Here is a 26,868-nt window from a genome sequence, read left to right as displayed (position 1 = left end):
TTCTTGAGGAAATTTTCAGTTCATGTGCATAAAACCAAATCTTCAAGATCTACTGGATGTCTAAAACCAAATTTTAGAAAAATTCTTCTAAACATCGGTGAACTATTTGTTTTAGGCAGTTTTTAAAATTTTTGCTCGAATGAACAAAAAGAACTAAAGTGCTTATGCTTGAAAACGAATTTGAAAGCCTTGACTCCTTCAAAATTTAAGAATGTTTCAGCAAAACATACTTAATAATTGTAACTATAAAGGAAAAATTATGAAACCCTTCGAGTAGGGTGGTTTAGGTTATTCGAAAATTTAAATAATTATTATAATAAATATTATGTTTCATTTTTCAGAAAATGCTAAGTGAAATAAAAAAAATCGATGATTTCAAGGGAATTCGCGTAGATTCAGTCAAGATAAATGTTTCAAGACCTATTTTTAAGAACGTTATAATTCAATTTTAATCTGCGGTGGGAGAGAAATTTTGTCAAAGATCATCAAATGAAATAACCCCATATATATTTTCGACCATATATACCAAAAACCACCAAATGGATAAGAAACTTTTTGAAAGGTGGTCGAATCTTGAAAACAATGTTGTCTAAATAGTTTCAACCGTACTATTTACATCGAAAATCTTCAACACGAAACAAGTTTCAGCTTTAGTAAAAAAATTTTGATTTTTTGTTATTAAAAATGTATTACAGATTCTTAAAGTCTGCTGTGATAATTTTTGATCAGGTTTAACTTTTTTGAAAATTTTGAAAACTCTGTGAAAAGCCGTCGAGCAGATTAAAAAAATGGTTAAAGTTATCGGTATCCTCTCCTTGATTTTATGAGAATTTTGCCCAATTTTCTACTGAAATACTGCCCAAAGTTTCGTGGATCCCGCCCAGGATAAAGTTAGATTCATGTACAGTATTCAATGAAAAGTTTTGTGATTCAGCTTGAGATTCAGTGAGATCGTGTTCGACGAATTTACTCTTTGTGCAGCAACTTTATTTGAGCTCAGTATAATTTCAATTTAACCTGTCAACTTCTCCAAGATTCGTAGGTGTGGAAGTGTATTTTTAATAAATAAATCGAGTGATCGGATCATACACTACAGACTTACATACAAATCTGAATAATAAAAACTTTTGTTTCTGCTAATTTACAAACTTAATTTATGTGTAATTGTTTAAACTCAGAAATAAAAATGCTTATTGCATGTTTTGTAGAAGCCTTTCAAAAACTGTTTAAATTTTTTCAAAATGGTAACTGATAAGAAGCCTTAATTTTATATACATCTTTCAAAATTTTACCAAGGGATTCACGGTTTTTGGCGCCCCTTTTAGGCTGGCGCCCTTGGCGGGTGCCAACCTGGCCAACCGCACGCTACGGCACTGCTGGTGAATGAACGGGTACATTTTCAGCGGCTAAGAAAACTTGTGATTCGTCCAAAATTTCCGTGGTGAAAACGCTTGAAAACTGGTTTAAGAAAAGATCACAAATACCATCGGTAGTGGAGCGTTCAATATTACCCTTAAACATGACCGTGAGTAGACCGGATTCCTTCCGTTGCTCGTTGACATAGTTCCAGAACGATTTAGGATTTTGACGTAGATTTTGTTGAACTTTCATTTGGTGCGAAGAGAACAGCTTCTTATTCAAGCGTTTGTAGCGACAATTTGCAGCGTGATAGTTCCTTTTACAACGTTGGGTTTTGAATCTCGTATACTTTCGCAGAGTTGATCTTTTCAATCTTTTCAGCTGTTTTAGATGATTGTTACTCCACGGTATGTTGATTGGGGCTTTACGAGAACGCGTTGGAATGAATTGGTCGATAGCATACAATACAATACTAGAGAACACACTCAAAGATGAATCGAGGTTTTGATTAATGTAATCAAGCCAGTTGATGTTGGAGAAAAAGTTGTTCATACCGCAAAAGTCACCATTTTTGTAGTCATAGAAAAGCGTTTCAACTGGATCTATGAATATGCATGGTGAGACGCTAACTATTTCGATTAGCAGAGAGAGATGATGAATCGTTGGTTTCACAAGATCAGAAGGGGCTTTCATGACTGAAAAATTTGCGTCTCCATCATTGCTTCCAAAACAAAGATCCAATAGCCGACCATTATCATTAACAACGAAGTTCAACTGAGAAACACGTTCTAAGCTATAGTTATCGATTAGCTTGTTACCGGATAAGCTGATAGAAGAACGAGTGACGTCTGGATATAGATAATTTGACGTACTGAGTTTCCATTGGATGCCAGGAAAATTAAAATCTCCAAGTATCATCGAACTATCCTTAATTTTCATCTTATCTGAGATCCACTTGAGCGAGCCGATGTGTTGATCAATTACTTCCATATCCTGCGAGCGGTCGGGAGGAATGTAAATGACACAGATGAACAAGGTATGAGTTTGGAAAGTTATTGCTACCCAAATTTGCTCAACAGATTCAGAATTAGGTACCGATAACTGTCGAGCTTTGACTGTCAATAGTACTCCACCGCCGGAGTTTTTCCTACTGTTCTGGGAGTTACGATCTAAACGAAAAACGCTATAAGATGGATCAAAGATCTGGCTAGAGATGGTATCACTGTTTAACCATGTTTCTGTGAAGGCATACGCATCGTAACAGGAATCGGAGCAGGCGAGACGATAGTCGGATAAACGAGTGTTGATTCCGCCGATATTTTGGTAATATACCAACAAGCCACGGTTAGCAGTTTCTCTGGAATTCGGTGTCGTGATGTCATAATCATTTATCGATGGTCCGGACACTTGTACGATCTCCCCCTGAAATCAAACTATATGGATCAAGTATGCTTGTATTGGCAGTATACTAAGAGAAATTTATGGATAAATCTTCGGAAAAATCTTAGGGAATTCTCTGACGATTTTTTTAAGGATCTGTAGAAAAAAATCATGCAGGAGGAATACTTGGAGAATAATACCTAAAAATTCTCGATGAGTTCTTAAAAAAATCATGAAGGAATTTTCCAAATCAAATCCGAGTGGAATCCTGTGCAACGGATCAAAGAGGTTCTTAAAACCATCAGTAGAGAAATTGATAAAGGAATCCTTGGTGGAATCTCTGCAAATATTCCACAGGGCATTACGACAGGAATCGCTTGAAACATTCCTAATTAAAACCTTGTAGACATTTCCGGAGAAATCTTGAAGAATATTTTGCAGGAATCCCTGAATTAATTTTATGATGAAGATATGGAACAATCTTGGGAAATAATCATAGAGGAAATTTTGAAGGATTTGTGTCTGCACATGTGCAAGAATGTAGACAGGCATTCCCAAATACATTTTTCGGAATTCCTAAAGCAAAATCTGGAGAAGTTCTTAAAGTAATCCGGGGTGGGACGTTTCGCATAAGGACTGATCATTATATGCCTTATGCCAAATGTCCTTATGCGAAACGTCTTTCTGCGCAGTTTATGAAGGAACTATAAGTACTTGGAGAAATTTTAAGATGAATTCTTTGAGCATCCTTTTGCAAAATGAAGGAATCCCTACAGAAGTATTCAGAAGAAACCCACTCAAAACTGCATACTTGTAACATACGACAAAAGTCGAACTTGGGAAAATTGAGGCAAAGCGCGCATTTTCGTCAGTATGGGAGAAAACTAAAATTTATAAGAAATGTTTAGAATTGAGCATGAGCATGATTGACCGCCCGCAGTTTCTACTCCGTTATTGCAAGAACAGCTGTACTTACACAGGGAACCAACAGATGCTACTCAGGATCAGTAGCATCTTCAATGTGTAAGTACTGGTGCTCTCATTATTATATCAAACAATACCGGCGCTGGCTGCGTCCGAATGCAGGTCAATTTGGGAATGGGACGGAAATGTTGACGTGTTACTTGCTTTATGGAAGCCGAGGAGTCCTCTGCACTTCCACAATAAAACACTGGGAGTTTGGATATGGGAAAGGATTCGTTTTGGTAAACGATAAAGATATATTTTTAAATGAATACGTGAACATATACACGAATGATCGATACCGATAGTGCGGTTACTATGCGAACCGGACACGATCCGGATTCCGTCGCTCACCCACAAAGGAGCATGCAACAGATTCAACGGATCAAACACTCCTGACGCGTCGATTTTTTTTTTCACCCGCACACTTTGTTTTCGTTTTTTTCTTCCGAAAAACGCGAATTGGACACAATTGATCCGGACTCGGATTCCGCCGCTCGCCCTCAAAAGAGCATGCAACAGATTCAACGGAACAAACACTACTGACGCATCGATTCTTTTTTTTTTCACCCGCACACTTTGTTTTCGTTTTTTTTTTCGAAAAACGCGAATTGGACACAATTGACCCGGATTCCGTCGCTCGCTCTCAACGGAGCATGCAACAGATTCAACGGAACAAACACTACTCTTATAAGAAATGTTTAGAATTATCTATAAACAATTATTGTCTTGAGAAATTGTATATAGGTACATAGATAGAAGAGTTTATTAGGGTGCCCAAATCATTATTATAATAATGAAGCTACATCCAACAGTCGAGAGCAGTCAAGATTTTGCGAAAGTTGGGGGAAGAGAGGATAGTCCATTGCACTTCAAAGTGTTGTAGAGTCTTCTAGACAATCTGAAGTCGCATAACAATCGTCTGGTTGGCGGATTATCTCGCATAAAACGCAATTTTCTAAGTACAGTCATACCTCGATATAACGTAACCTTGATATAACGTAACCTCGATATAACGTAACCTCTTTATAACGTAACTCGATATAACGTAATTTTTACCTCGATATAACGTAACTTTTTTTGGCTCCCATTTATTTTTCCAATTTTTATTAAAAACATAGTTTATGAACTGCAATAAATATTTTTCAAGGTTAAAACACCAACCAATACTAAATCAAAGCAATACAAGCATTTACTATCACTGAATACAGTCATAAATCGATATCGAGTGAGTTATAAGCTAATGTTAAAACCATAATTTTATCATTGCTGTATATTTGTATACATCATTCTTCTTCATTTTTGTTGCATTTATGCTCTCACTGGAACCAAGCCTGCTACTCACTTTAATTTTCTATGAAAACTTTAATAATTATTGATCATAGAGGTCGCTATGGAAGAAGGAGAGAAATGTCATTGAAAATGTTTCTTTACGTCCAAACTTCAATTTTTCGACACAAAAATTAGCTCATAATCAATTCATTATTAAACTATTTTCCATTTTCCATTGGCATAATCATTTTGACCCTTTATTCTTGCGATACGCTTGATTTCACAACAAATTTAACCATCAACAAAGAATCCTATGTAGCCAAACACCAAATTTCCAATTTTATCCCACTAATCGTACATGAGCACTGACCGGATCTGTACATTTTCGAAGGAAAAAAAGATTATCATGTTTTTCAATGCTCTCCGATCGTCTACAACATAACTATTCCAAGAAAAAGTGTAATATAAATGCTCTTTCCTATACTGCACACGGTGCATTCTCAACCCAACCTTTTTTATGACGGTTCTCCTACTGGCCACCAGATGTCGAAGTGATCGTTCAGTTTTGAAAATATTAGCCTATTCCGACAGGCATATTCCAGAAATACCACTAGTTAACCCTCCCGATATTCATGTTTAAAAACTTCTAAGATTTTCATCAGAAATGATGCCAGGGATTCCACCAGAATTTTTGTCCAAGAACTGTTTCCAAGAAATTCCGGATTCTAAGAATTTTAAATTTAACAGTTTTGAATTTCTCCCATAGTTTTTTTTAAATATATCTATGAATTCTACTGCCTTTGTACAAAAATTTCACCAAGTAATTTCTCCAGGATATAAAGTGGAATATTTTTGTTTTGTTTTTGGGGTCATTCATAAATTATTTCTGCAATTTTTCATGAATTCTTCCAGCGGTCCTTTTAGAGAACAATCAAATTATGATTCTTGGAATGCTTTACAAATTATTCCAAAAAATCGTACAGGTATTCGTCCAAAAACTGAAAAACAATTTTCTTGGCATTTCTCCAGCAATTTCATTACGATTTTTTTGCAGAGCTTTTTCCAAATATTTATTCAAAAACCATTCTATGTACTACTTGAGTTTCTTCAAGGATTCTATGTGAAACGAAATCCTTCATTGATTCCATCAGGAATTTGTTAAGAAAGTTCTCAATGATTCGTTTCCATTGGGTTCTTCAAGTGTTTCTTGAAAACGATAAGTCTAGAAACGTATTCGTTCGGAAATTTATGCATGGAAAATTCCTCAAAGATATTTATTGTTTCAAATGGAGATTTCTAGTGATTTCTTCATAAATTCTAAAAAAAAAACATTTTTTAAAGAATTCTTGGGACATTCATACTAAAATTCTGTCAAGAATTTACAAAAGATTTGCTTTAGCAGTTTTACCACGAATTCCTCATAAAAAAAATCTTGAAGATTCATAATTGCCTGCTAGAACTGTCAATGGACTGCTCAACATTAACTTTTTTGAAGATTTCTGAAAGATCTCATGTATGAATTTCTTTTATAGTTTCTCCGCGTGTTCAAAGATTCCTCAAAATATTTTTCCTGAAAACATTTTTAAGGATTACTGCAATAGAGAGCTAAAAAAAAAGAAAATTATAAAAAAATACGGAAATATATTGAAAAAATATGGAAGATAAACTGAAAATGCCTGCTACTTCAATAATATCAATGTAAGACTCATTTTCTCATCAAACTATACATGTTGAACGAAATTGTGGAAAAAATATTTTGCTTCGATATAACGTAACCTCGATATAACGTAACGAAAATAAAAATCGAGTTACGTTATATCGAGGTATTACTGTACTTCAATACATATTTTTTTGTTCCGTATACGCGTACAAAGTGAGAACGTCACGTTGATAGCCTTCCCACATCTATACTCTTCCACAATACAGTTGTTGTGGAAGCGATGTAGGTACGATAGGCAAACAGTTTCAAAACTAAATAAATCGCACTCGCACTCGCTCTCTCCGCGTGTGTAGTAAAATGAGATGGATGGATATGGGTTATGAAAGGGATCCACGTGGTCTATAGGGACTTGAATTCTAAACTTGTAACCAACTCAGTTATTGGGTCACCAAGTGGCTCGGTAGCTAAGTTGGTAAAGCGCTCGTCTAGCATACAATAGTCCTGGGTTCAAATCCCAGCCGAGCACGTGGATTTTTTTCATAATTTCACCCATAATTTGTCCATCTTTACCACGCGTAATGAGTTAATTAATTTATTAATCAAAATTTATTCTCAGTTGTCGGAAATCAACAAACACCCCTGGGTAACCGCTGGCGGCAAGGGGGAACTGGAACTGGAGCTGCCCATGATGGAAGTCGTCCAAACGCACGTGATCCCCAACGCCACCGCCGTGGATACGGACGTTCTCAACGCAATATGCTCGCTTGGTTGTTTCAAGGAAAAGGATAAACTGATCCAAGAGCTGCTTAGTCCTAAGTATGATTTATATAGATTGTCTTTCGGTTTTACGATATAACTCATGGAATTTGCTTGTTTCAGCCATAACACAGAGAAGGTGATCTACTTCCTATTGCTAGATAGAAAAAGACGACGACCGGCCGTCGAGGACGACGAAGACGTACTCCGACCACGGAACGACATTATCGAAATTGCTGACCCGCCACGGAAACGACTGGACACGTGCAGGATCAACGGTAGCAGCGGTCTCGTCTACGGTCAGATTAGCGAAGGCTCTCCACTGACCTCTCGGCGGCAAACCTTCAACAATGGCCGCAGCCACAGTAGCAGTAGGCGATCTCCATCGTCGGTTCCCCTGTCCCGAAGCTCATATCAAAGCCCAACCCGAGGGGTGGCCGTCAATTCCAGTCAGCCGCTCTGTAAGTCACGACTTTAAGTTCTGTTTTGAACAAGATGATTTCTTAATAACCTCATCATTACAGCTCAACTGCATCCTCCATCCTCTCCAAATTCGGTAGTGAATCGACATGCGAACTACGCGTGTCGAGATAGGAAATCGCAAATGATCGAATCTTCGTCACCTGTACATCATCGAGCCAATTCTGGACCGGCCATAACCGTGGGTCTGTTTTCGGAAACCGATTCCAACAATAGTAAGTCACTATACCTGACTGAGTATGAACTATGATAACTGTATTTTGTCTGTTCTATTCAGTGACATCCTCAATAAACGCCATTCCTGGATCTCCGATCTTGGGTAGCCCACAGCAGCTGTCAGCCGTTAACACCGGTAGCCAACTGTGGAAAACAAGGTTGACGAACATCAAGAACAGCTTTCTCGGTAGTCCCAAGTTCCATCGGAGGAAACTTCAAAGTGAGTTTTCAACTTCTAAATTTAAAATCCATCTCAATTCAACCCCCATTCCGCGATTTACAGTTTCAACCGAAGAAGTGCATCTTACACCGGAATCTTCACCAGAGCTGACGAAAAAATCATGGTTCGGCAACCTGATGACCACGGAGAAGGACGAAACTTTTACAGTGCTCGTCAAGGGGAAGCCCCTTGCGACGGTCAAAGCTCATCTCATCCACGCCTTTCTATCGGTAAGCTAGTGTGCATGGCATACTATGATCACTAATTTATCGTCATGGCGATCGCTAATTTCTCGATTTCCACGCCATCTAGATGACCGAGTTGTCGCACAGCGTCCTGTCGCCGATGTCCTTCCGGGTGGAGTACAAACGCGGAGGCACTGGACCGACCATGTTCCAGCGGCACGTCCGGATACAGGTCGACATCAACACGATCTGCAAACAGGGTGACGTGAACGATATGCTGTTCGCCATCACGTTCACGCTGATCTCGGGAAACATTCGTCGCTTCCGGCGCATCTGCGAGCACATCCAGGCGCAAGTGTGCTCCAAGCGCTACCCGGCGGCGCTGGCCAGTCCAACGAATCAACACAACAACAAGGTTTCCACGACAACGGTCGCCGAGAGCATATCGTGCGGGTCGGACTCGAGCGATCGGGTCAACTACAACAAGCACGTGAGTTTTCGAACCATGTTCGAATTAATAGTAAGGATATCGTAACTCACAAGTTTGATCACTTTGTAGGAATCGGACATAGAACCGGAGACGTTCTACGATAACTCCAGCATTGGTAAAGCTCGGCGATCCTCAGCCACGTCGTCCAACAAGAACTCAGTGTCATCGGACGAGATTGAAATCAAAACCGTGCGATCCAGGTAGGCGGATTTTCTTTCTGCTGTGCAAGCGTAGGTCATTGCCATCTATGATCAATATTGGAAAACACTCTAAAATTTTCCAATTTACTTTTGCAAAAATTGTTTTGTAAGTTAACTTTCAGTCAGGAAGTCCTCTGGGGATTCATTTCAGGAATTCCTCCAGAGGTTTATTTCAAGAAGCCCTCCTGGGATTTCGTTCAGGAAGTCCTCCGAGAATTCCTTCCGGGATTTCATTCACGAAGTGCTGTCTTTCGGGATACATTTCAGGACGACTCTGGAGATTCCATTCAGGAATCTCTTCGGGGATTCAATTCAGAAAGTCCTCCGGGGATCCATTAAGGAAGTCCTCCGGGGATTCCTTTCAGGAGCTCCTACTATGATTCTTTTCAGCAAGTTCTCTGGGGATTCATTCCAGGAAGTCCTCCAGGGATTCCATCCAGGAAGTGTTTCGGGGATTCCATTCAGAAAGTCCTCCGGAGATTCATTCAGGAAGTCATTCGATGATTCATTCAGGAAGTCCTTCGGAGATTCCATTTTGGAAGTTTTTTGGGAGTTTCATTCAGGAAGTACTTCGGGAACTCCATTCAGAAAGTCCTTCGGGGATTCCATTTAGGAAGACCTTTGGGGAATCCATTAAGGAAGACCTTCGGGAATTCCATTCAGGAAGTCATTTAGAGATTCCATTCGTGAAGACCTTTGGGGATTCCATTTAGGAAGGCCTTCGGGAATTCCATTCAGGAAATCCTTCGGAGAGTTCATTCTAGGAGTCCTTCGGGAATTCCATTCAGGAAGTTCTCCGAGAATTCGTTCCGGGATTCCATATACGAAGTCCTTCAAGAATTCCATCCTGGAAGTCTTTCGGGATACATTTCAGGAAGTCCTCCGGGGATTCCTTTCAGGAAGCTCTTCGGGGATTCAATTCAGAAAGTCCTCCGGGGTTCCATTCAGGAAGTCCTCCGGGAATTCCATTCAGGAAATTCTCCGATGATTCTTTTTCAGGAAGTCCTCTGGGGATTCATTCCAGGAAGTCCTCAAGGGATTACATCCAGGAAGTGTTTCGGGGATTCCATTCAGAAAGTCCTCCGGGGATTCATTCAGGAAGTCCTTCGGTAATTCATTCAGGAAGTCCTTCGGAGATTCCACGTAGGAAGACCTATGGGAATTCCATTAAGGAAGTCCTTCGGGAATTCCATTCAGGAAGTCCTTCGGAGATTCTTATTTATTATTCTTGAAGTCCTTCCTTCCTTGAAGGCTTCCATTCCAGCGAGTCCTTCTGCAAATCCTCCGGGCGTCCTGGAAGTCTTTCATATAGTGCTTTTGAAAGACCTCCAAGAGCCCTCATCCAGGGAGCCATCCTGGAAGTCATCCATGGAGTCCTTCTGAAAGACCTTCACTGAGTCTTCCTGTAAGTCTTCTTAGTAGTCTTCCAGTGTGTCCTTCTGGAAGTCCTTCTGGAAGTCGTTCTGGAAGGCCTCAAGAAGATCTCCTGGAAGTCATTCAGGGAACTCCCTCAGAGAGTTTTTCGGGAGTCCTTTCGGAAGCCTTCGAGGAGTCCTTACGAAGCCCTTCAAGGAAGTCCCACAGGTAGTGCCGGTAGTCCCAGCACTAATGGGGGGCACTAAAAATACTAAATGTTTTGAATAGGCATGAAAAAGAAACACTGGCTGGATGTTCGGGCCGTTTTTGACAAGGGCGCGACAAACCGTGGAGAAATTACTTAATGGATCTGTTCAGAGAGGATGCTCCCTGATGTCTTTCGAAGAGTTCTCCTGGAAGTCCTTTAGGGAGTCCTCCTGAAAGTCCTTCACTGAGTCCTCCTGCAAGTCTTCCTAGAAGTCATTCAGTAAGACCACCCAGAAGTCTTCCCGGAAGTCCTCCTGGAAGTCCCCCAGGGAGCTCTCTTGTAAGTCGTACTGGAATGCATCAAGAGATCCCCTGGAAGTCATTCAGGGAGTTTTCCAGTTCCTTCACTGGAATTTTTTTCGAACCCTTCCGAGGAGTCCTTACAAAGTCCTTCAAGGAATTCTCTTGGAAGTCCCACAGGTGTGCCGTGGCGTGCGATTAGCCCCCGCTAAGGGCGCCAGCACTAAGGGGGCTAAAACTACTTTGTGTTTTGAAACCACTGGCTGGCTGTTCGGGCGTCAAATTAAGTTCTGAGTTCAGAGAGGATGCTCCCTGAAGTCCTCCGGAGAGTTCTCCTGGAAGTCCCCCTGGAAGTCCTCCAGGGAGTCCTCCTGAAAGTCCCCCTGGAAGTCCTCCAGGGAGTCCTCCTGAAAGTCCTCCAGGGTGTACTCCTAGAAGTTCTCCTGGAAGTCTTCCAGGGAGTCTTCCTGAATGTCCTTCAGGGAGTACTCCTGGAAGCCCTCCAGGGAGTACTACTGGGAATGCTCCAGGAAGTCCTCCTGGGAATCCTCCTCGAAGGCATCCAGGGAGTCCTCCTGAAAGTCCTCCAGGAAGTACTCCAGGGAAACTTCCTGGAAATCCTCTAGGGTGTACACCTAGAAGTCCTCCATGGAGCCCTTCTAGATGTCCTCCAGGGAGTCCCCATGAATGTTCTCTGGTAGTCCTTCTGGTAGTGCTCTAGGAAGTCCTACAGAGCCCTTCAGAGAGCCCTCCTGGATATTCTTTAGGTAGCCCTCCTGGAAGTCGTACAGGGAGTCCTCCTGGAAGTCCAACAAGCAGTTCTCCTGGAAGTCCTCCAGAGAGCCCTCATGGAAGTCCTCGAGAGTCCTCCTGGAAATCCTCGAGAGAGTCCTTCTTGATGTTCTCCTGGAAATCCTTCAGGGAGTCCTCCTGAAGGTCCTCCAGAGAGTTGTCCTGGAAGTCCTCCAGGGAGTTGTCCTGAAAGTCCTCCAGGGAGTGCTCCTGGAAGTCCTCCAGGGAGCCCTCCTGAATGTTCTCTAGGTAGCCCTCCTGCATGTCGACCTGGATGTCCTAAAGAAAGGCCTCCAGGGAGTCATTCTGGAAGATTTTCAATGAGTCCTCCTAGAAGTCCTCCAAGGAGACCTCTGGAAGTACTGCAAGGAATTCTTCTGGTAGTCATCCAAAAAGCCCTCCTGGAAGTACTCCAGTGAGTCCTCCAGGAAGTACTGCTGGAAGTCTTCCAGGTTGTCCTCCTGGAACTTGTGAGCGTTAAAATTTTCGCTGCTAGAAGACCTCAGAGGACTCATTCTGGAAGTCATCTAGAGCTGCTACAAATCCTCCAGCAATTCGCCCCGTTCTCTAGGGGATCAACATAGAAGTCCTCCAGAGATTTACTCTAAAAATCCTGTTTCCCAGAATATTTAAACTCTTATATATTTACAGCTCCGAGTCAACTGAACGCGACCGTGAACGCACCGCAGAGCGAACGGCGGCAATGTCTGGTAGTGCGCTAGTATGAGAGTTATTTCTCTGATAGGATTTACCGAACACCATTCCCCTCGACGGTGACGATTCGGTCGAGTCCCAGTCCAGAAATGCGCCACTTCAACAGCGGCCAGAGCCCTCGTCACCGTCGGTGGTGGCGGCAGATGCAGAGTCTACTAGCGACACTTTTACGCTATCCGTATCTACTGCTAGTACTGATCCTATTGCTCCTACCAGCGATTCCACGCGCTTTGTCCAACCTAACACTCCGAGTAATGAAACCTCACATCCGAACGCAAACTGAGCGAAGTAGGCGAGCGAGCGAACAGGTTTACCAGACAAAAATGCAACACTCATCAAAGTTGGCTTGATGTTTTTTAGGGAAGAATATCTAAAACCACGAATTAATTTCATTCAAAAAAGTTGATCCTCAAATCCGATCCACGCCAATAGAGAATCCCATCCATCGTAGCAGATTCAAGGAATTGATTTTCTACGGTCAAATCTCATCACTCAAAATCATGATGTAATTACTAACCAACCTGATCTCCAAGAAGTTGAACGTAAGCTCCAAACGATGACACAGGTCTAAGTCAATTCGGCTTTCTAGAACGCATTAAGATGTAACGTCAAACTATTTTCAATTTCAACATACACACACGTTATTGGAAACACATTCTTTGAACTTACAACTTTTCAGCGCAAGATCAAAACATTAGGAAATGTCAAAATTATGGGAAATTAAAAAAAATCACACGCTACCGGAACTGGAAATGGTTTGAAACTGTAGATCCGCAGCGCTTGGCTTGGTAATGGATAACTATAGAGCACATGTACACGTTAAACTAGCGAAAGAAAGTTTTGAAGAAAAGGAGAATGACATAGGTTTTTTTTAAAGAAAAATGTTTACCAAGCAAAACAAACTAGCCAATTTTACTAAGAAGAAAATGATAACAGCAACATTATGGTAAATCGCAACGGAGTTTAATGCTGACGCTAACAAGAGCTGATTAACATAGCAGGCTTTGAACCATGCATGCTACGCACATTCACTCACTTTACAGAAACGAAATAATTCTAATGGACATCGGCTGCACGTACACAAACACACTCACATACACATACGAAACCAGAAGGGGCAAAAGGCTGTAACAACAAATGGCATCATGGTAAATCAAATTCGGAGAAAAAAAAATTGTGTAAATTTTATACAAACTTATCGAACAACCAATAAAAAAGAACTCGAGATTTCATCCGCTAAAAGACGCAAAACAAGGCTTGATCATCCAATAAAAAATATAAAAAAGTGATGCAATTATCCGCGTAGGATATAACCAAAGCGTAATTTAAATAATCACAATAGTAACAAACGTAAAACCCACATTAAATATGCAATTATAGAAGAGTGGAATTGCTTTTTCGATGAACTTTTTTTTCTTACTTTGATTATATGATGATTTTGGGCTTGTGTATTTCGCTTAGCAAAACCAACCATGATCGATTTATCTGAGTGAAAACGGAGAAGAATCAAACAACTAAACGCTTATTAGTTTTTACGCTGAAACAATGACACTAGAAAAAAAAAAAGAAACAATGATTGATGCAATGTCGGCTTATCTAGAAAACAGCAACAACCGTAAACCAAAAAGATGGTGAAATATACTAAAGCTATGTTTCGAAAAAATTGCAACATACAGATATTAATCAAACATCGCTTAGTTAGTATAAACTTTCAACCTAAATCGACGAACAAAGTAAACCCAAATCCATTACACGCGTTTAGAAAGACAACATAACTAGTGAATACACATTTCATATACACTCAACCAAACACACAATAAAAAGCAGCGAAGAACTAAACTAAACTATAACTTGAATGGGGCATTTCACTCACTTTCTTATGAGAAAACCAGAACATCGTGACGAATGATTGTGAACAAGTTTTCCATGTGCTAAATCAACTTGCAAACTTCTAAAAGTAAAATAACTAAAACGCTAATTCTCAATCAAGAGGTTTGACGTGAACTTTCTCTGTGTCAGCAAGAAAGAAGAATCACAAAGCAGGCTGCCGGAAAGCCGTTCCGGTGAGAAATCGATCAAGCAAATAGGGTAACGATTGTAAATTATATCTGATTGTGCTATGAAAAAAAAAATACTTTGGAACTCATACTTATTTCAGTAAGTGCGAAAAAACTACAAACTGCTAAGGACAATTGTGTATATTTCAGAAGAAAGAAAAAAATAAGTGATGTGATGCAAAATCTGCAAACAAACAAAAAAAATCTGATAACAGGAAGCATTAGAAGTTAGCGAATACCAAAAGAGAAAAGGAAACAGTGGTGCAACAAAATGTACGGTCGATTGTTTGTTTGATTGGAAAATGGGATGCGGAATGAAATCGAGAAACATTATTTCCTTTCGGATGTGGTTCGTTGCCGAAAACTTGAACGAACCAAGGGGGAACAGCAACCAGGAAAGGAAACACAACACAAGAGAAGTTGCGAGGCAAACCAACAGTGTAAAATTGAATACCATGTTTTGTAAAGATAAGTATTATTGTTCTCTAATGATGATGGAAGGAAGACAAAAAATATACATTTGAGACATACACACGCCATGAAGAAATGAACGCATGATGTTTTATTCTGTCCCAAAGCTGGCTACTAGATCGCCCAGATCAACTGTTTGAACACACTGATCGAAGCAAGCGAATCACGCTTTCGCAATTGACAGTTCGTACGCGGAAGTAAACAGTGAACACGTGTTACCATCTTTCCCTGATAAAACATTGCAATGAATTTTATGAAAAATCGTATCGATCGACCGGTGGAACCTCTTCCCAAGCCGCAAGTTTTTCGACATATTGACCTCCGGCCAAGCAGCAGTCGAGCCGCTAGTAAAAGGTAAGTTTTCTATTATAACCTAACAACCCGAACATCAACAGTTGAATCCATCAGCATCCACGACACGCTGAACCAAACGGTGGCCGCCAACGAGCCATATCCAATATGTGCCGTGGCGGAAGGGCGAGGCCATGCCACACTGGAGATCGGGTTGGCCGGCATCGACATCGCGGCACCGGTGCTGCAAATGTCGCAGTTTAGTGACAACTTTTGGTACTCGAACATCCTAACCTCGCTGCAGGCACTGAATCCCGTCATGGTAAGTTATATGGATTCCGGTAACGCAGAAAATTACTATATTGCACACTAAATTTGTGTTATTAAGCCGTTATCTTTGTGTTATTAAACCGTTATCTTTTTCATTATCCAACTGGGGTGTCGATGGCCTCTCTTCAAGTAGATGTCATTTCATCATAATCCTTTCCTTTCCTTTCCTCGGATTTGGAAAGGAGGTGGAAATGGAAATCGTCATGTCTTTCCGTCTCTAAGTTTCGATTGGACAGCTATTTCTTCCCAAATTGTTTTTTAAAAGTGTTTGTGTGTGATATTGATCCGCATTGTTGTAACCCTATGCTTTCAGTGGCGTTCTCTTAGCTCTCTTAGCGACATCCTACTAGCTAAAGAATGTGACAATGACACCCAGGCAATCAAGTAGGCATTGCGAAAACTAACATCTCACTCTTCCAGTAACGTCTCAAGGAGAGTGTCGTGTATTTGGTGGTGCTCCCGTTTGCCACTTCAATTCCAAACTCCACAGCGTGGTACAGTTCTCGCATAACTTCTGATCTCGCCCTAAAAGCCATGTGGTAACCATGTGTGTAGCTCTTTGTTTCTGAGCAATTGAATGGATTTTCATGTTATTTAACAACGCTATATGAAAGAAAGGATCATTATCTACCTGCCTGTGATGTTGGTTTGGATGCTTATTGTTTCTTGTGCTCAGAAACAACGAGCTACACTCGTGGCTACCAATGGCTTTTAGGGCGTTATCTCAGAGTATGCGAGAGTTGTCAACATGGCAGTTTTCAGTATGCAATCTATGAAATACTCCGCTTTTCCAAAACGCAACACAAAGTTGATCGGGTTTAGCTTAGGTTTATATCCCATCAAAACGAAGCATGGATGTTCTTGCATGTTCTCTAATGTGTTGAATTAAGCGACTGTTTAAAGCAGATAGATGCCTACCTTAGCTCCAAGAACTTTTTGCGAATAATTTCTTAGATTTTCAAGCATAAACAGTTATTTTTTGGTGTTCTATGTACTGTATGCAAATAATTATATTTTCAATTGTTGAGTTGAAAATATACAATAACTGTATGCCTTCAGATTAACCAGTATAGCCACTGATCTCTGGGAAGTTTATAAAAAAGATTCAGAGCCATAAAAGTTCATAAACACTTGAGTTCAACAAATCCGAGAAATCATTTGTAATGCTTATGAATTAAAAAACTAGTTGTACTAAAAACTAGATGTCCTCATTTCATGTTCTAATTCTCGATATGGTCTTATCCACTGGTGTACTAAACTGACTCGGTTCAAGAATTTTGACACTAGAGCGGGTCCAGACCACGTGGGGATCATACGAGAGCGTGCCCCATTCAAGTGTGACAATTCTCAGACCGAGTGAATTTAGTATACCTACCGGTGGATTGAACGTCGTACGTGCCGAAAGAAAGGAACGCGATGAATTTGCCCCAGTGCCGTCCCATTGAGGATTTTTTGGGCTCCCTCAGTGCCCTAGTGTGCAAAAAAATTGGCAGGCCAAGGATACGAAACAGTTGACCCCGCGGATCCGGAATAGTATTCGGAAGATGGACGTCAGTGCCGTCCAGCGATCCTATGAGAGCATCGCGACTAAGTTGCGTCGTACGGCTGATCAGGACCCCCTCTCCAATATTCATCGACGTTTTTTGAAGAATAAACATTGTGTTTTTAATAAAAAAAAATATCGTTGAAAAACATTTTTTTATTACTAAGTAAATGACCGAAAAAATTACCATTTTTATTGAACACCCGTTATTGAAAACAATTCAGAAGTACCGTAATCTGGGGTAACATTGATCATTTTTTTGAATGTTTCTTAAATATTTCGTTTGAAAATGGAAATGTTGCCAATTTTATATTTTTAAAACAAGTACTGCCACCGTGACTATATACTGTATTTTGTTTTTTGAAAGTTTTAGACATGTTTAAAAAATGTTTTGAGCGACTTTTTAATTTAGCTGATTTGGGGTAACATTGATCACCTGTGTAAACAACGTTCGGAAGTATTGAAAATATCGTTACTTGCTTAAATCAAGGCCCCTGAAGCCGAATATGAAAGTCAAACGCTTACAAGTCATTTACTTTTTGAGTTATTTTAAAATTAAAAACTCCTAAAATCACAGAATACGCCTAAAGGTAGGCAATTGCCTTGGGGAATTCTGCATTCTCAACAGTAATACGGTAATGTTGCCTAAATGAGCAAACTTGGAATCGTTTTTGGCGATGCCATTTTTAGTGAGAATCGCATTTTCCTTGTTCACATCGTTTGCATAACTTATGTAAGACATGAATCTTCGGTAGTGTCATCCTTAACCATTGAAATCATTGTTTCAAAAAGTTGACAAATTTACGCATAAGGTAAACACCATTTTTGCAAAAATCTTCGCTTTTATTTGGTTATGAATATGAGAAAGAGAAGCATCATTCATGATTTGGAAATATTCCATCAATCAATGATGATATGAACTTTTTAAGAGATAAGTCATTCCGATCAATGTTACCCCGCTGATCAATGATACTCCGGATTACGGTACGCAATACTTTCTGCTTGTTTATTATTATCCTGGTAATGAAGTGGTTTCCGATCTAGTATTCATTGAAAATGTGTTCATTGTCTCGATCTCTCCCTATTTCGATGGTCCTTGCAATATCGAAATGTGGAGTCGACTATAGCTTATGAGCCTTTGAGGGTATAAACCTTATTCAAAATACTCTTTAATGGGAAGTATGCGCTTCAACAGAAAAGTAATCGCCTGTCTCGATGCGTGGGAAATTCCTTGCAAGAAATGCTCAAGAAAAGCATTTTTCTTTGATCGCAGTACGCAGTTGAAAAGAAATGTCAATTCAAATGGAGCTCACTGTAGAAAATTTCTTGACCATTTATTGCGCAGAATTTTTTCCTTTTCTTGAGCTCAACAGCATACCTAGCTTAAGAATTGCTGGAAGAATTTTATCAAGTTTGAAAATTCAACCTCCCATATCTTTCTTACAATTCTTATGATGAAAATATAGTATTTTTCCATCCTTCGGACTACATTGTTCTCTCCAGCAACTTCCTGAATAAAAAGTTTTTACTTTGAGATAATAAATTTGTACTAAAATTTGTGTACTAGAGTGTTTGCAACATTTTTTTTTTCATACACTCAAAAAAATTGTGCCGTAAAAACTACCATAACAACTTATATAACAACGAAATTATACGCACAGTAATGGGACTTTTGATTCACTGAAAATTCTCAGAATTTTCAATCAAAATTATTTTTTTACATCTGAGGATAACTAATCAGTGAAAAATTCAGAGTACAAGTATTTTTCGTTCAATGTTGGAAAAAACAATAGAGTTGTGGTTAGAACACACATCGAGGACCTGGGATTGTTGGATTTTTTCAGGAGAGGGTCTAGCAAATTCTTGTTTTACAGAAGTAATGTCGGTCTCACTAATCATTTCACAAACTTGGTAGTTTGCATAGATTTTATTTGTTTGAGATTTTTTCTCATATAGCTGCACTTCAGTGAATTGATTAATGTAGTAAAAAAATCTTCAGGAATTCTTTTAATGAACTCACGAAGAATATCCCTTGGGGTTCTTTCACGAACTTTTTAGTTTTTCACCCATGTGCATTTAAGAGATTCCACTGAGAATTCTTACGGGGATTTCTTCGTGAACTATTTCCATACTTTTTCCAGTGCTTTCTCCAATGACACGGATTTTTTTACACGGCCATACATTTTTTTCGCCAAAACCTTATTTTTGCAAGAAACGTCGAGAAATTTTTTTTTGTGCGGTTTTTGAAATTTTGAACTGAAAACTTTTTTTCATGGTACGCATCCCCCGTGTACGTCGAGGTGTACCCAAAAAAACTCTTCCGCGAAAATACTGAAAAATTTCTTCTTATTCTGAGAATTTTATAAAAAAATATTTGATTCTTATTGGGATTGTCTAAAGATTTTTTTTATCGGATTTACTGAGAGGATTTTGCAATTCATTTTAGAACATCTAAAAAAAATGTCCTGAAATTGCATAAGGTATTCACTCAGGGTCTATAAATGTTTCTTAAGTAAAATCTCAATATTCGAGTATTTCTTCACTATATCCATATCCAATTTCTGTCAGCTTTCTAAAGTAAAACATGCAAATAATTTTTTTAAAGAATTTTTTAAGAAATTTGTTAGATAGTTTCAGCCTAATTCGAAAAACAAATACTAAATTCCTGTGGAAAAAATCAAGAACTCCATGTAGAATTTCTAAAATGTTTAACGAAATTCCATACGATATACCTGACAAGAAAGCTTAAGTCTTTTGTAGCTTAGCTTAGCTTAGACAGACTACAAATATCAATGTTTGTTATTTCGTGATTGACCGAAGTCAGTGAAGATGCACAATAAATTAACTAGAAGTTCGGCAGGGATTGGCCATAATCTTCTTCAATGTGCATAACTTAGTGCCTCTATACAGGGTCAATAACGGAGACGGCCACGTCTTTACAGTCAGGTGGGATTGGGGGAAGGAATGTTAGTGTGTAACCTCTGCTGTTTGGAGACTCTGCATCTCCACAAAGGTTACTGGGAGGGATGTTTCTAAATGAGGAGGATCGTCGACATTTATGAATAATTAGACCATGATAAGCAATTATTTGTAAAATATAAACATGCTTATAAATATTTTCAATTGATGTAAATAATTTTCAAGCAGAGGAAAACAATATCGACACTTGAAGTGACGAACCATTCAAAGTTTGTTGAACAACTAGCTTAATGCTTTACTCATATGAAAAGAAAATAACACAATTGGCTGGACTATCACTGAACAATCTCATGCCGACACTTACAGTGGCGAAGCATTCAAAATATGTTGAATAAAGTGAACCTCTTGAATGGTTCGACTGTTTTTTTTTTTGGATAACACAAATAATTTATAAATAAGAGTTTATGCCGACGCCTATAGTGATGAACCATTCATAGTTTGTTAAAAAATCATATTTACGTCCCACCGTTGTAACGATTAAATGTACAGTCATACATATTTTACATATCTGAAATAAAAGCATGAAACGAGCTCACCAATTGATCCTTCATTCTTGACAGAGCAGCCACAATCCACTATCAGCTTCACTTAACGCATACAGACTAACTGAGAAAGAAATCACTCTGGAGACGCGAGACTTTTGCGTTCCATGCCAAAAAACGTGCGCAAACCAAAAGAACGAAAAAAAAACAACACCAACAAAACCGACTCGTTCACTATGACGAACAGATTAATGTAGATTTTTTTTCCTAATAGCAAAAATCCCAAACAATGTTTTAGGAGGGACTATTTTCAATTACCTGTAGTGGTAGAAACTACACAAAATTAAAGCGAAAATATTAACGGTATTTTTAAAGAACATTGCCAAAATTCGAAATGTAAGATTTTACTTTCGTTGAGGAATTCTTAATAAAATTTCAGAAATCAGGAACCATTTGTAAAAGAATTTTGCAATTTATCAAACTCCTAGAATTGGGGCCTTCCTAAGGCAAGTGGTTAGAGTCCGCAGCTACAAAGCAAAGTCATGCTGAAGGTGTCTGAGTTCGATTCCCGGTCGGTCCAGGATCTTTTTGTATTGGAAACTGTCTTGACTTCCTGATATACGAATGTGAAAATGGCAACTTTGGCAACGAAAGCTTTCGGTTAATAACTGTGGAAGCGCTCATAAGAACAGCAAGCTGTGAAGTAGGGTCTTTCCCAGTAAGGACGTAATGAGCATGAGCATGAGCATAGATGACCGTGATTGACCAGAACAATCGAAGTTGCACAGAGATCTAATGAATGTGGCTTGGGAATAGCTTACCATTCTCAATGTGCACAAATCGAGAGCTCAAATTTCAAAGTCAATATCCGTACCTGCCACGATCATCGGGGAAGGGAAGGAATACACTAACTATCGTTCTTACTAGAGACCGAGATCACCTCTGCATCTCCACGGTTGTCATGGAAAGGATATTGGGTTAGTGGGATGAGGTAGAGATCTGGGAGTCACCAATTGTTGGTGATGTGATGCATAATATAATCATGCCTAACCGTATATAAATATTTAAACAAATCTTTTCTCCCTTCCCTAAATGCTAAATGTTTTTCCACAGTTTTTTTTTTACCGTCATGTAAATTTCGGAAGCAAAAATATTCCTGGGATTTTTCATTCATCAAATTTCCTCATCAGAATCCTCTGGAGATTCGGAGAAAAGAAAAATGTCAAAAACCGGTGCAGATCGTTAGGCCGAATGCCATAAGGCCGAAATGGCCGTGAGGCCAAAATAACATTTTATCATTTACTATTATTTCAGATGGCTAACATCAGTGTTTTTTCCTTCTTTTAATCAAAGGCTGTTCTTTCTATTCATATTTCACATCGGATATTGTAGGCTTCTAGGTAATGCAAATTATCCTGATCTAACAACTAACAATCCATTAGACCTGAAAATTCATTCGACGGTTTCTAGGATATGCAAATCATCCTGACCTATTCCTGTTCGTTACGCATTTGAACTATCGTCCATTTTCGGCCTAATCACCCTTTCGGCCTAACGGCATTCGGCTTAATGGCCTTCGTCCTAACGACATTCCGCCTAACGGTATTTGGTCTAATCACTTTAATTCTTGTATAATCCGAGGTTTTGAAGCAGAGTTTCTAGAAAAGCAAACATAGAATTTCCGACGGTGTTTGTGATATATTTTGGAAATATTTCTAAAGGACATTGAATGAACTTCACGGAAGAATTTGTAATACATTTTTTTGGGAAAGCTATTTAAGGGAATTCAGAATTTACGGTGGAATTTCTAGTAGAATTTTCTGCAAGATATCTCATAGTATAAGATTTGACCGAATCAATGATTTTTTGGAGAAGATGCGAAGGAAAACTTTGAGCTTTTGAAAGATTAAGTATTTTGTTGAACTCAAGTATGTATTCCGGAATCTATTTATGGATAAAATATGTAATAAAAATTGGTTGTCGTTCAGAAGAAATTCACGTTGGAAGCTTGAACAAATCTCACAATATTATTTGACGAATTTCCAAGAGATTGTAGCAACAGTTCTGAAGCCATCCTTTGATATTCCTTGGAGAACTGCTTGCAAAGAAGACCAAAAAGTGACCAATCAGAAATAAAAAAAAGGCTACACAGAAACCTGGAAAATTATTTGGATGAACTCCTGAACAAATCAAAATATCTTCTCAATGCTCTCTGAGAAAAGTGTGTTTGGTTTATCTGAGAAATCTTGCTAATGCAAGAGTAATTTTGAAAGCATCTTTTAAAGATTTCTCAGATAAACCAAACACACTTTTCTCAGAGAGCTTTGAAAATATTTTTTGATTTGTTCAGGAGTTCATCCAGAGATTGTTTCACGGGTTTCGGTTCAGGCTAACTTCAAGTATACAACTAGTTAATTTTCAAAGATGTGTTCAGTAATACCGTCGTGCACCCCACATTGGGCCATAAGGGTGACTGATAATGAAAACAATATGGCAAGTTTCAAGAATACGTTATAAATCACCAGTATGCGAAGCCGCCATCCTTTCGAATCCAACATGTTCTAAGCAACCGTTGGATACTCAAGTGCATTGTAATGCGGATACTCAATTGATCTTGGCTACTGTCAAATCCAATAGGTGGGATTAGGGTTGCCATATACGTGTTATAAATAGCCACTAGATGGTCGAAGACTAGTTTTTTGACGTTCATACTAGCCATGAAATGCACCGAAAAGGGTGGCCAAAGTCACTCTACACGGCACTAACTCCAGAGATTTCTCCAAAGTTTATTCTGATTTTTTTAAGGATATCCTCGATTTCCAAGGAATGTTTTCAATAACTCTTCCCATTTAGTAATACCGTTAGAAAAAAAATTCAGTTTTCTTAGAATTCCCTCCTTTTTTTTGTCTAGAATTTCTTAAAGATGTTAAAAAAGTTCTTTCCTTCTAATACTCCCAGGAATTATCCCAGAGATTTCCCTTCGACTTACTTTAGTTTCAAATTACGTCTAGTGTACAATCTTGCTGCCAATTATAAAACCTTAAGCGAATGAAGTGTATATAAACAGCAATAATATAGAGTTCCCACCCTCTGCCAGGTATTTTTCAGTGACCACTCACTGAATACTCGGGCTTCCAATCTACCAAACTTGATCCGGCAGCTTTTGCCCCACGTCCAGATCGTAAGCCTACCCAGAAGCTTCTTCAACGATGGTTTCGCCATGAAGCACATGGATAGCCTTTGCTGTTCGGCTTTCCAAACTTTGAAGGACACACTCCGTGCCAAGTACTACGGATTGGCAGCAGTCGGAGCCCTTATTCGACATTGCTTTGAAAGCAATCTTCTGCGGATTGCTCCCAAGTCATTGCAGTTTTGCTACTTGAGCAAACGCCAAACCATGACAATCGATGTCGAGTGTATTGGACATCTGGAGCTGATTTACTCACTGCATAAGTCGAATGACAAGCATTCGTTGTATCGTCTGCTGAATCACTGTATCACAAGTGTAGGCAAGCGACACTTGAGAGCTAACTTATTAGAGCCTAGCAGTAGCCGTGAATTGCTGGAAACTCGATTGGCTTGCGTTGATGAACTGCTGATGAAGAGCGACCTGCTGTGTGGAATACAGCGTATTCTACGGGACTTGGTAGATATCGGTGGACTAATGAAGCTGGCAGTGGATGTTGACAAGTCGGTAAGTGATCATCGTACTCTTATCATATTTCAAATCGTGTCTATTAGATGAATCTTTTTAGAGAACTACTAAGCAGAACACCATACATGTATTGAATCAGGCTAAAACATTACGCAATGCGTTAAGAAGTGTTCCAGAACTCAAAGCCCTGCTAGAAGACGTCCAGTGTTCAATCTTGCTGGACATTAAAGATACTCTCTCGAATGAAGTATACAAACAGCTGAATGATAGAATTAGTACAGTGCTAGATGTGGAAAGCGGAAACGTGCATGTTTCCGACTATCATCGGCTGTTTCTGGTTAAGTCAAAAGTTTCCTCAACGCTAGACGTCCTCCGCAGTCTATACTCAGAAGTAATTGATGAAATCCGGGGTCAGTTTTTCAATTTTTGTCGCTAGACATAAGATTAACAACAGTACGGTTTTTTAGAATACGTGGCTAATCTTACCCAAGAATATCGGATGTTACTGAAAATGAGTTACACAAAATCTTTGGGATTCCACATGCAAGTCGCTTTCAAGGATGCAGGACCTTCATTCCCACGAATATTTAAAATTCTGAACCGATCCGGACAAAGGTGTTGCCTGACTACGGGACCGCTACAAGCCTTCAACGAAAGGATTAACGGAATTGTCAAGGAAATCGAGATGGTCAGCTTTAGCGTTATTAAGCAGCTCATCGATGATATTAGGGAACATGTGGAATCGATCTACGCGTTGGTAGCGAACGTAACCGATCTGGATGTGCTGCAGTCGTTGGCCGTTGTTAGTCAGAATAAGGAATTTTGCCGACCAACGTTTTCAAGATCTACCAAGATAGTGGCTGCTCGACATCCTTTACTCGAAGCGTATGGGGAGGTTGAGAAAGTGGTTAAGAATAATATCGTAAGTCCAGTCCCATTCAAAGTTATCATCCTAACTAATATGTTCTATCCTCCAAAATCAGATAGCAACCCCCGAGTACAACGTATTCATCGTAACAGGGCCCAACATGAGCGGCAAGACGGTCTACATGAAAACGATTAGTCTGCTGCAGATCATGGCCCAGTTGGGTTGTTACGTTCCAGCGGCCAGAGCTGAGTTTCGTATCGCCGATCGTCTGATGGTTGTTTTCGGTGCTGCGGAGAACATCGAACACGACCTCTCGAATTCATCACGAATGTCCCGTAAGCTGGAAACCATTGCCCATAGCTTGACGGTGAATAGCTTGGTGGTGATTGATGAGCTCTTCGGCGACACGCAGTCACCGGACCCAAGTGGACCGCGCTGGAAGCTGCTGGAAAGAATTGTTAGCTTCGTGGGATTCAAGGCGGGAGCTGCTTGTGAAAGTCTTGCGGCAGTAGAGAGACCATTCGTATATCTTACGACACATTGTCATGATATGCTACGCCCGCTGGAGCACATGCATAACGTTTCCCGTCTATGTCTACAAACGGAAGTGTTGGACGTTGATGGATTCGAACGTCTGCGCTACAAATACACGGTAGCAGAAGGCAAAACCAATGTCAAGAACTACGGCATCGCATTGGCAAGGTGTGTGCGCATTCCGGAGACTGTGATTTCTCGTGCTGAGCAAATCAACGAAGACCTGAAGAACCGCACAATTGGTGGACGTTTTACACACAATACGACAACATTCAACGGATCCTTTTCGACTCAGGCTAACCTACAGCACTTCGATAAACGTCTGTACGATTTGTACGCTCAGTTAGCACTGCTGATGTCGGAAGGCAACGCGGAGAACATGGAAGCATTGGGTGTTCAGATCAACGAACTTCTGGAAAGATTTGTAGGCACGCTACCAGTTGATGTGGTGAATTATCTGAAAGAAACTCCGTTGGAATCGCTGCTGGCTACGAAGAACCAAACGCAGAACGTGAACTCCGATTTGACGATGCCAAGCGTAAGTGAAGGCATTGCCGGAGAGAGCGAAGCGATAGCTACTGGCGGAAGCGAGCCATTCGAAATCGATGAGACGATTATGATTGATGAGGATTCGCAAGAAATATAGATTGATACATGTACCTTCGTTTATATAGCAGAAGATTCTCATATTAGACTCATTGTTTTAAATATTTTCAATTACCAGTTATATGTAGATAGAACCAAACTATTTTGAATCAAATGAAATGATAATAAAAATCCTTTAACAAACAGCGGAATCCTTCCATCATCGATAAATGATTTGTACACTTTTGTAAATTTATAAGAAAACATATATCGATAAACAAAATGTATATACATATACATAGGGAAAGCAGTGAATGTGATGAATCCGTTCGGCAGAAGGGAATGCCTGAGCCCAACACCAACGAAGACCGTCAGCAGCGCAAGAGACAAGCAACAGCAGTAACAGCAGCAGAAGTCATTGGAAACCGAAGGACTCTTTTATCGGCTGTGAGTACGATACAGTAGCGAAAGTCGGTGGGGATGGAAAATACACCAGTTACCATGACTCCAATGAGAGTAAGAG

At 39.7% G+C, this 26,868-nt stretch overlaps 2 protein-coding genes across 2 annotated transcripts in view; both read left to right on the top strand.

Annotated features, from left to right (window-relative positions):
- LOC5568590 (serine/threonine-protein kinase BRSK2) overlaps positions 1 to 13,242 on the top strand; it is a 61,036-nt gene extending 47,794 nt beyond the window's left edge. Inside the window, exons 7-14 of the mRNA XM_001652372.2 lie at positions 7,251 to 7,450; positions 7,514 to 7,851; positions 7,915 to 8,085; positions 8,148 to 8,306; positions 8,370 to 8,536; positions 8,619 to 8,981; positions 9,051 to 9,181; positions 12,488 to 13,242. Coding sequence (XP_001652422.2) covers positions 7,251 to 7,450; positions 7,514 to 7,851; positions 7,915 to 8,085; positions 8,148 to 8,306; positions 8,370 to 8,536; positions 8,619 to 8,981; positions 9,051 to 9,181; positions 12,488 to 12,563 — 1,605 coding nt within the window. The 3' untranslated portion in view covers positions 12,564 to 13,242. The remainder of the gene's footprint in view (positions 1 to 7,250; positions 7,451 to 7,513; positions 7,852 to 7,914; positions 8,086 to 8,147; positions 8,307 to 8,369; positions 8,537 to 8,618; positions 8,982 to 9,050; positions 9,182 to 12,487) is intronic.
- Positions 13,243 to 13,249: 7 nt separating this feature from the next.
- LOC5568589 (mutS protein homolog 4) lies at positions 13,250 to 26,551 on the top strand. Its single transcript, XM_021855917.1, has 6 exons — positions 13,250 to 15,432; positions 15,487 to 15,691; positions 23,801 to 24,397; positions 24,459 to 24,768; positions 24,826 to 25,280; positions 25,342 to 26,551. The coding sequence occupies exons 1-6, from the start codon at positions 15,323 to 15,325 to the stop codon at positions 26,404 to 26,406; spliced, it is 2,742 nt and encodes a 913-aa protein (XP_021711609.1). The 5' UTR covers positions 13,250 to 15,322; the 3' UTR covers positions 26,407 to 26,551.
- Positions 26,552 to 26,868: the final 317 nt, after the last annotated feature.

This window comes from Aedes aegypti, chromosome 3 (assembly GCF_002204515.2).
Source record: "Aedes aegypti strain LVP_AGWG chromosome 3, AaegL5.0 Primary Assembly, whole genome shotgun sequence".
Classification (NCBI taxonomy): Eukaryota; Metazoa; Arthropoda; class Insecta; order Diptera; family Culicidae; genus Aedes; species Aedes aegypti.
This window is presented reverse-complemented; position numbering and strand designations above follow the sequence as displayed.

Coding starts and splice junctions, on each gene's coding strand:
- LOC5568589 (XM_021855917.1), top strand. CDS start 15,323: ATGAATTTTATGAAAAATCGTATCGATCGACCGGTGGAACCTCTTCCC. Junction 24,769..24,825: donor AGTAATTGATGAAATCCGGG/GTCAGTTTTTCA, acceptor ACGGTTTTTTAG/AATACGTGGCTAATCTTACC. Junction 25,281..25,341: donor AAGTGGTTAAGAATAATATC/GTAAGTCCAGTC, acceptor CTCCAAAATCAG/ATAGCAACCCCCGAGTACAA.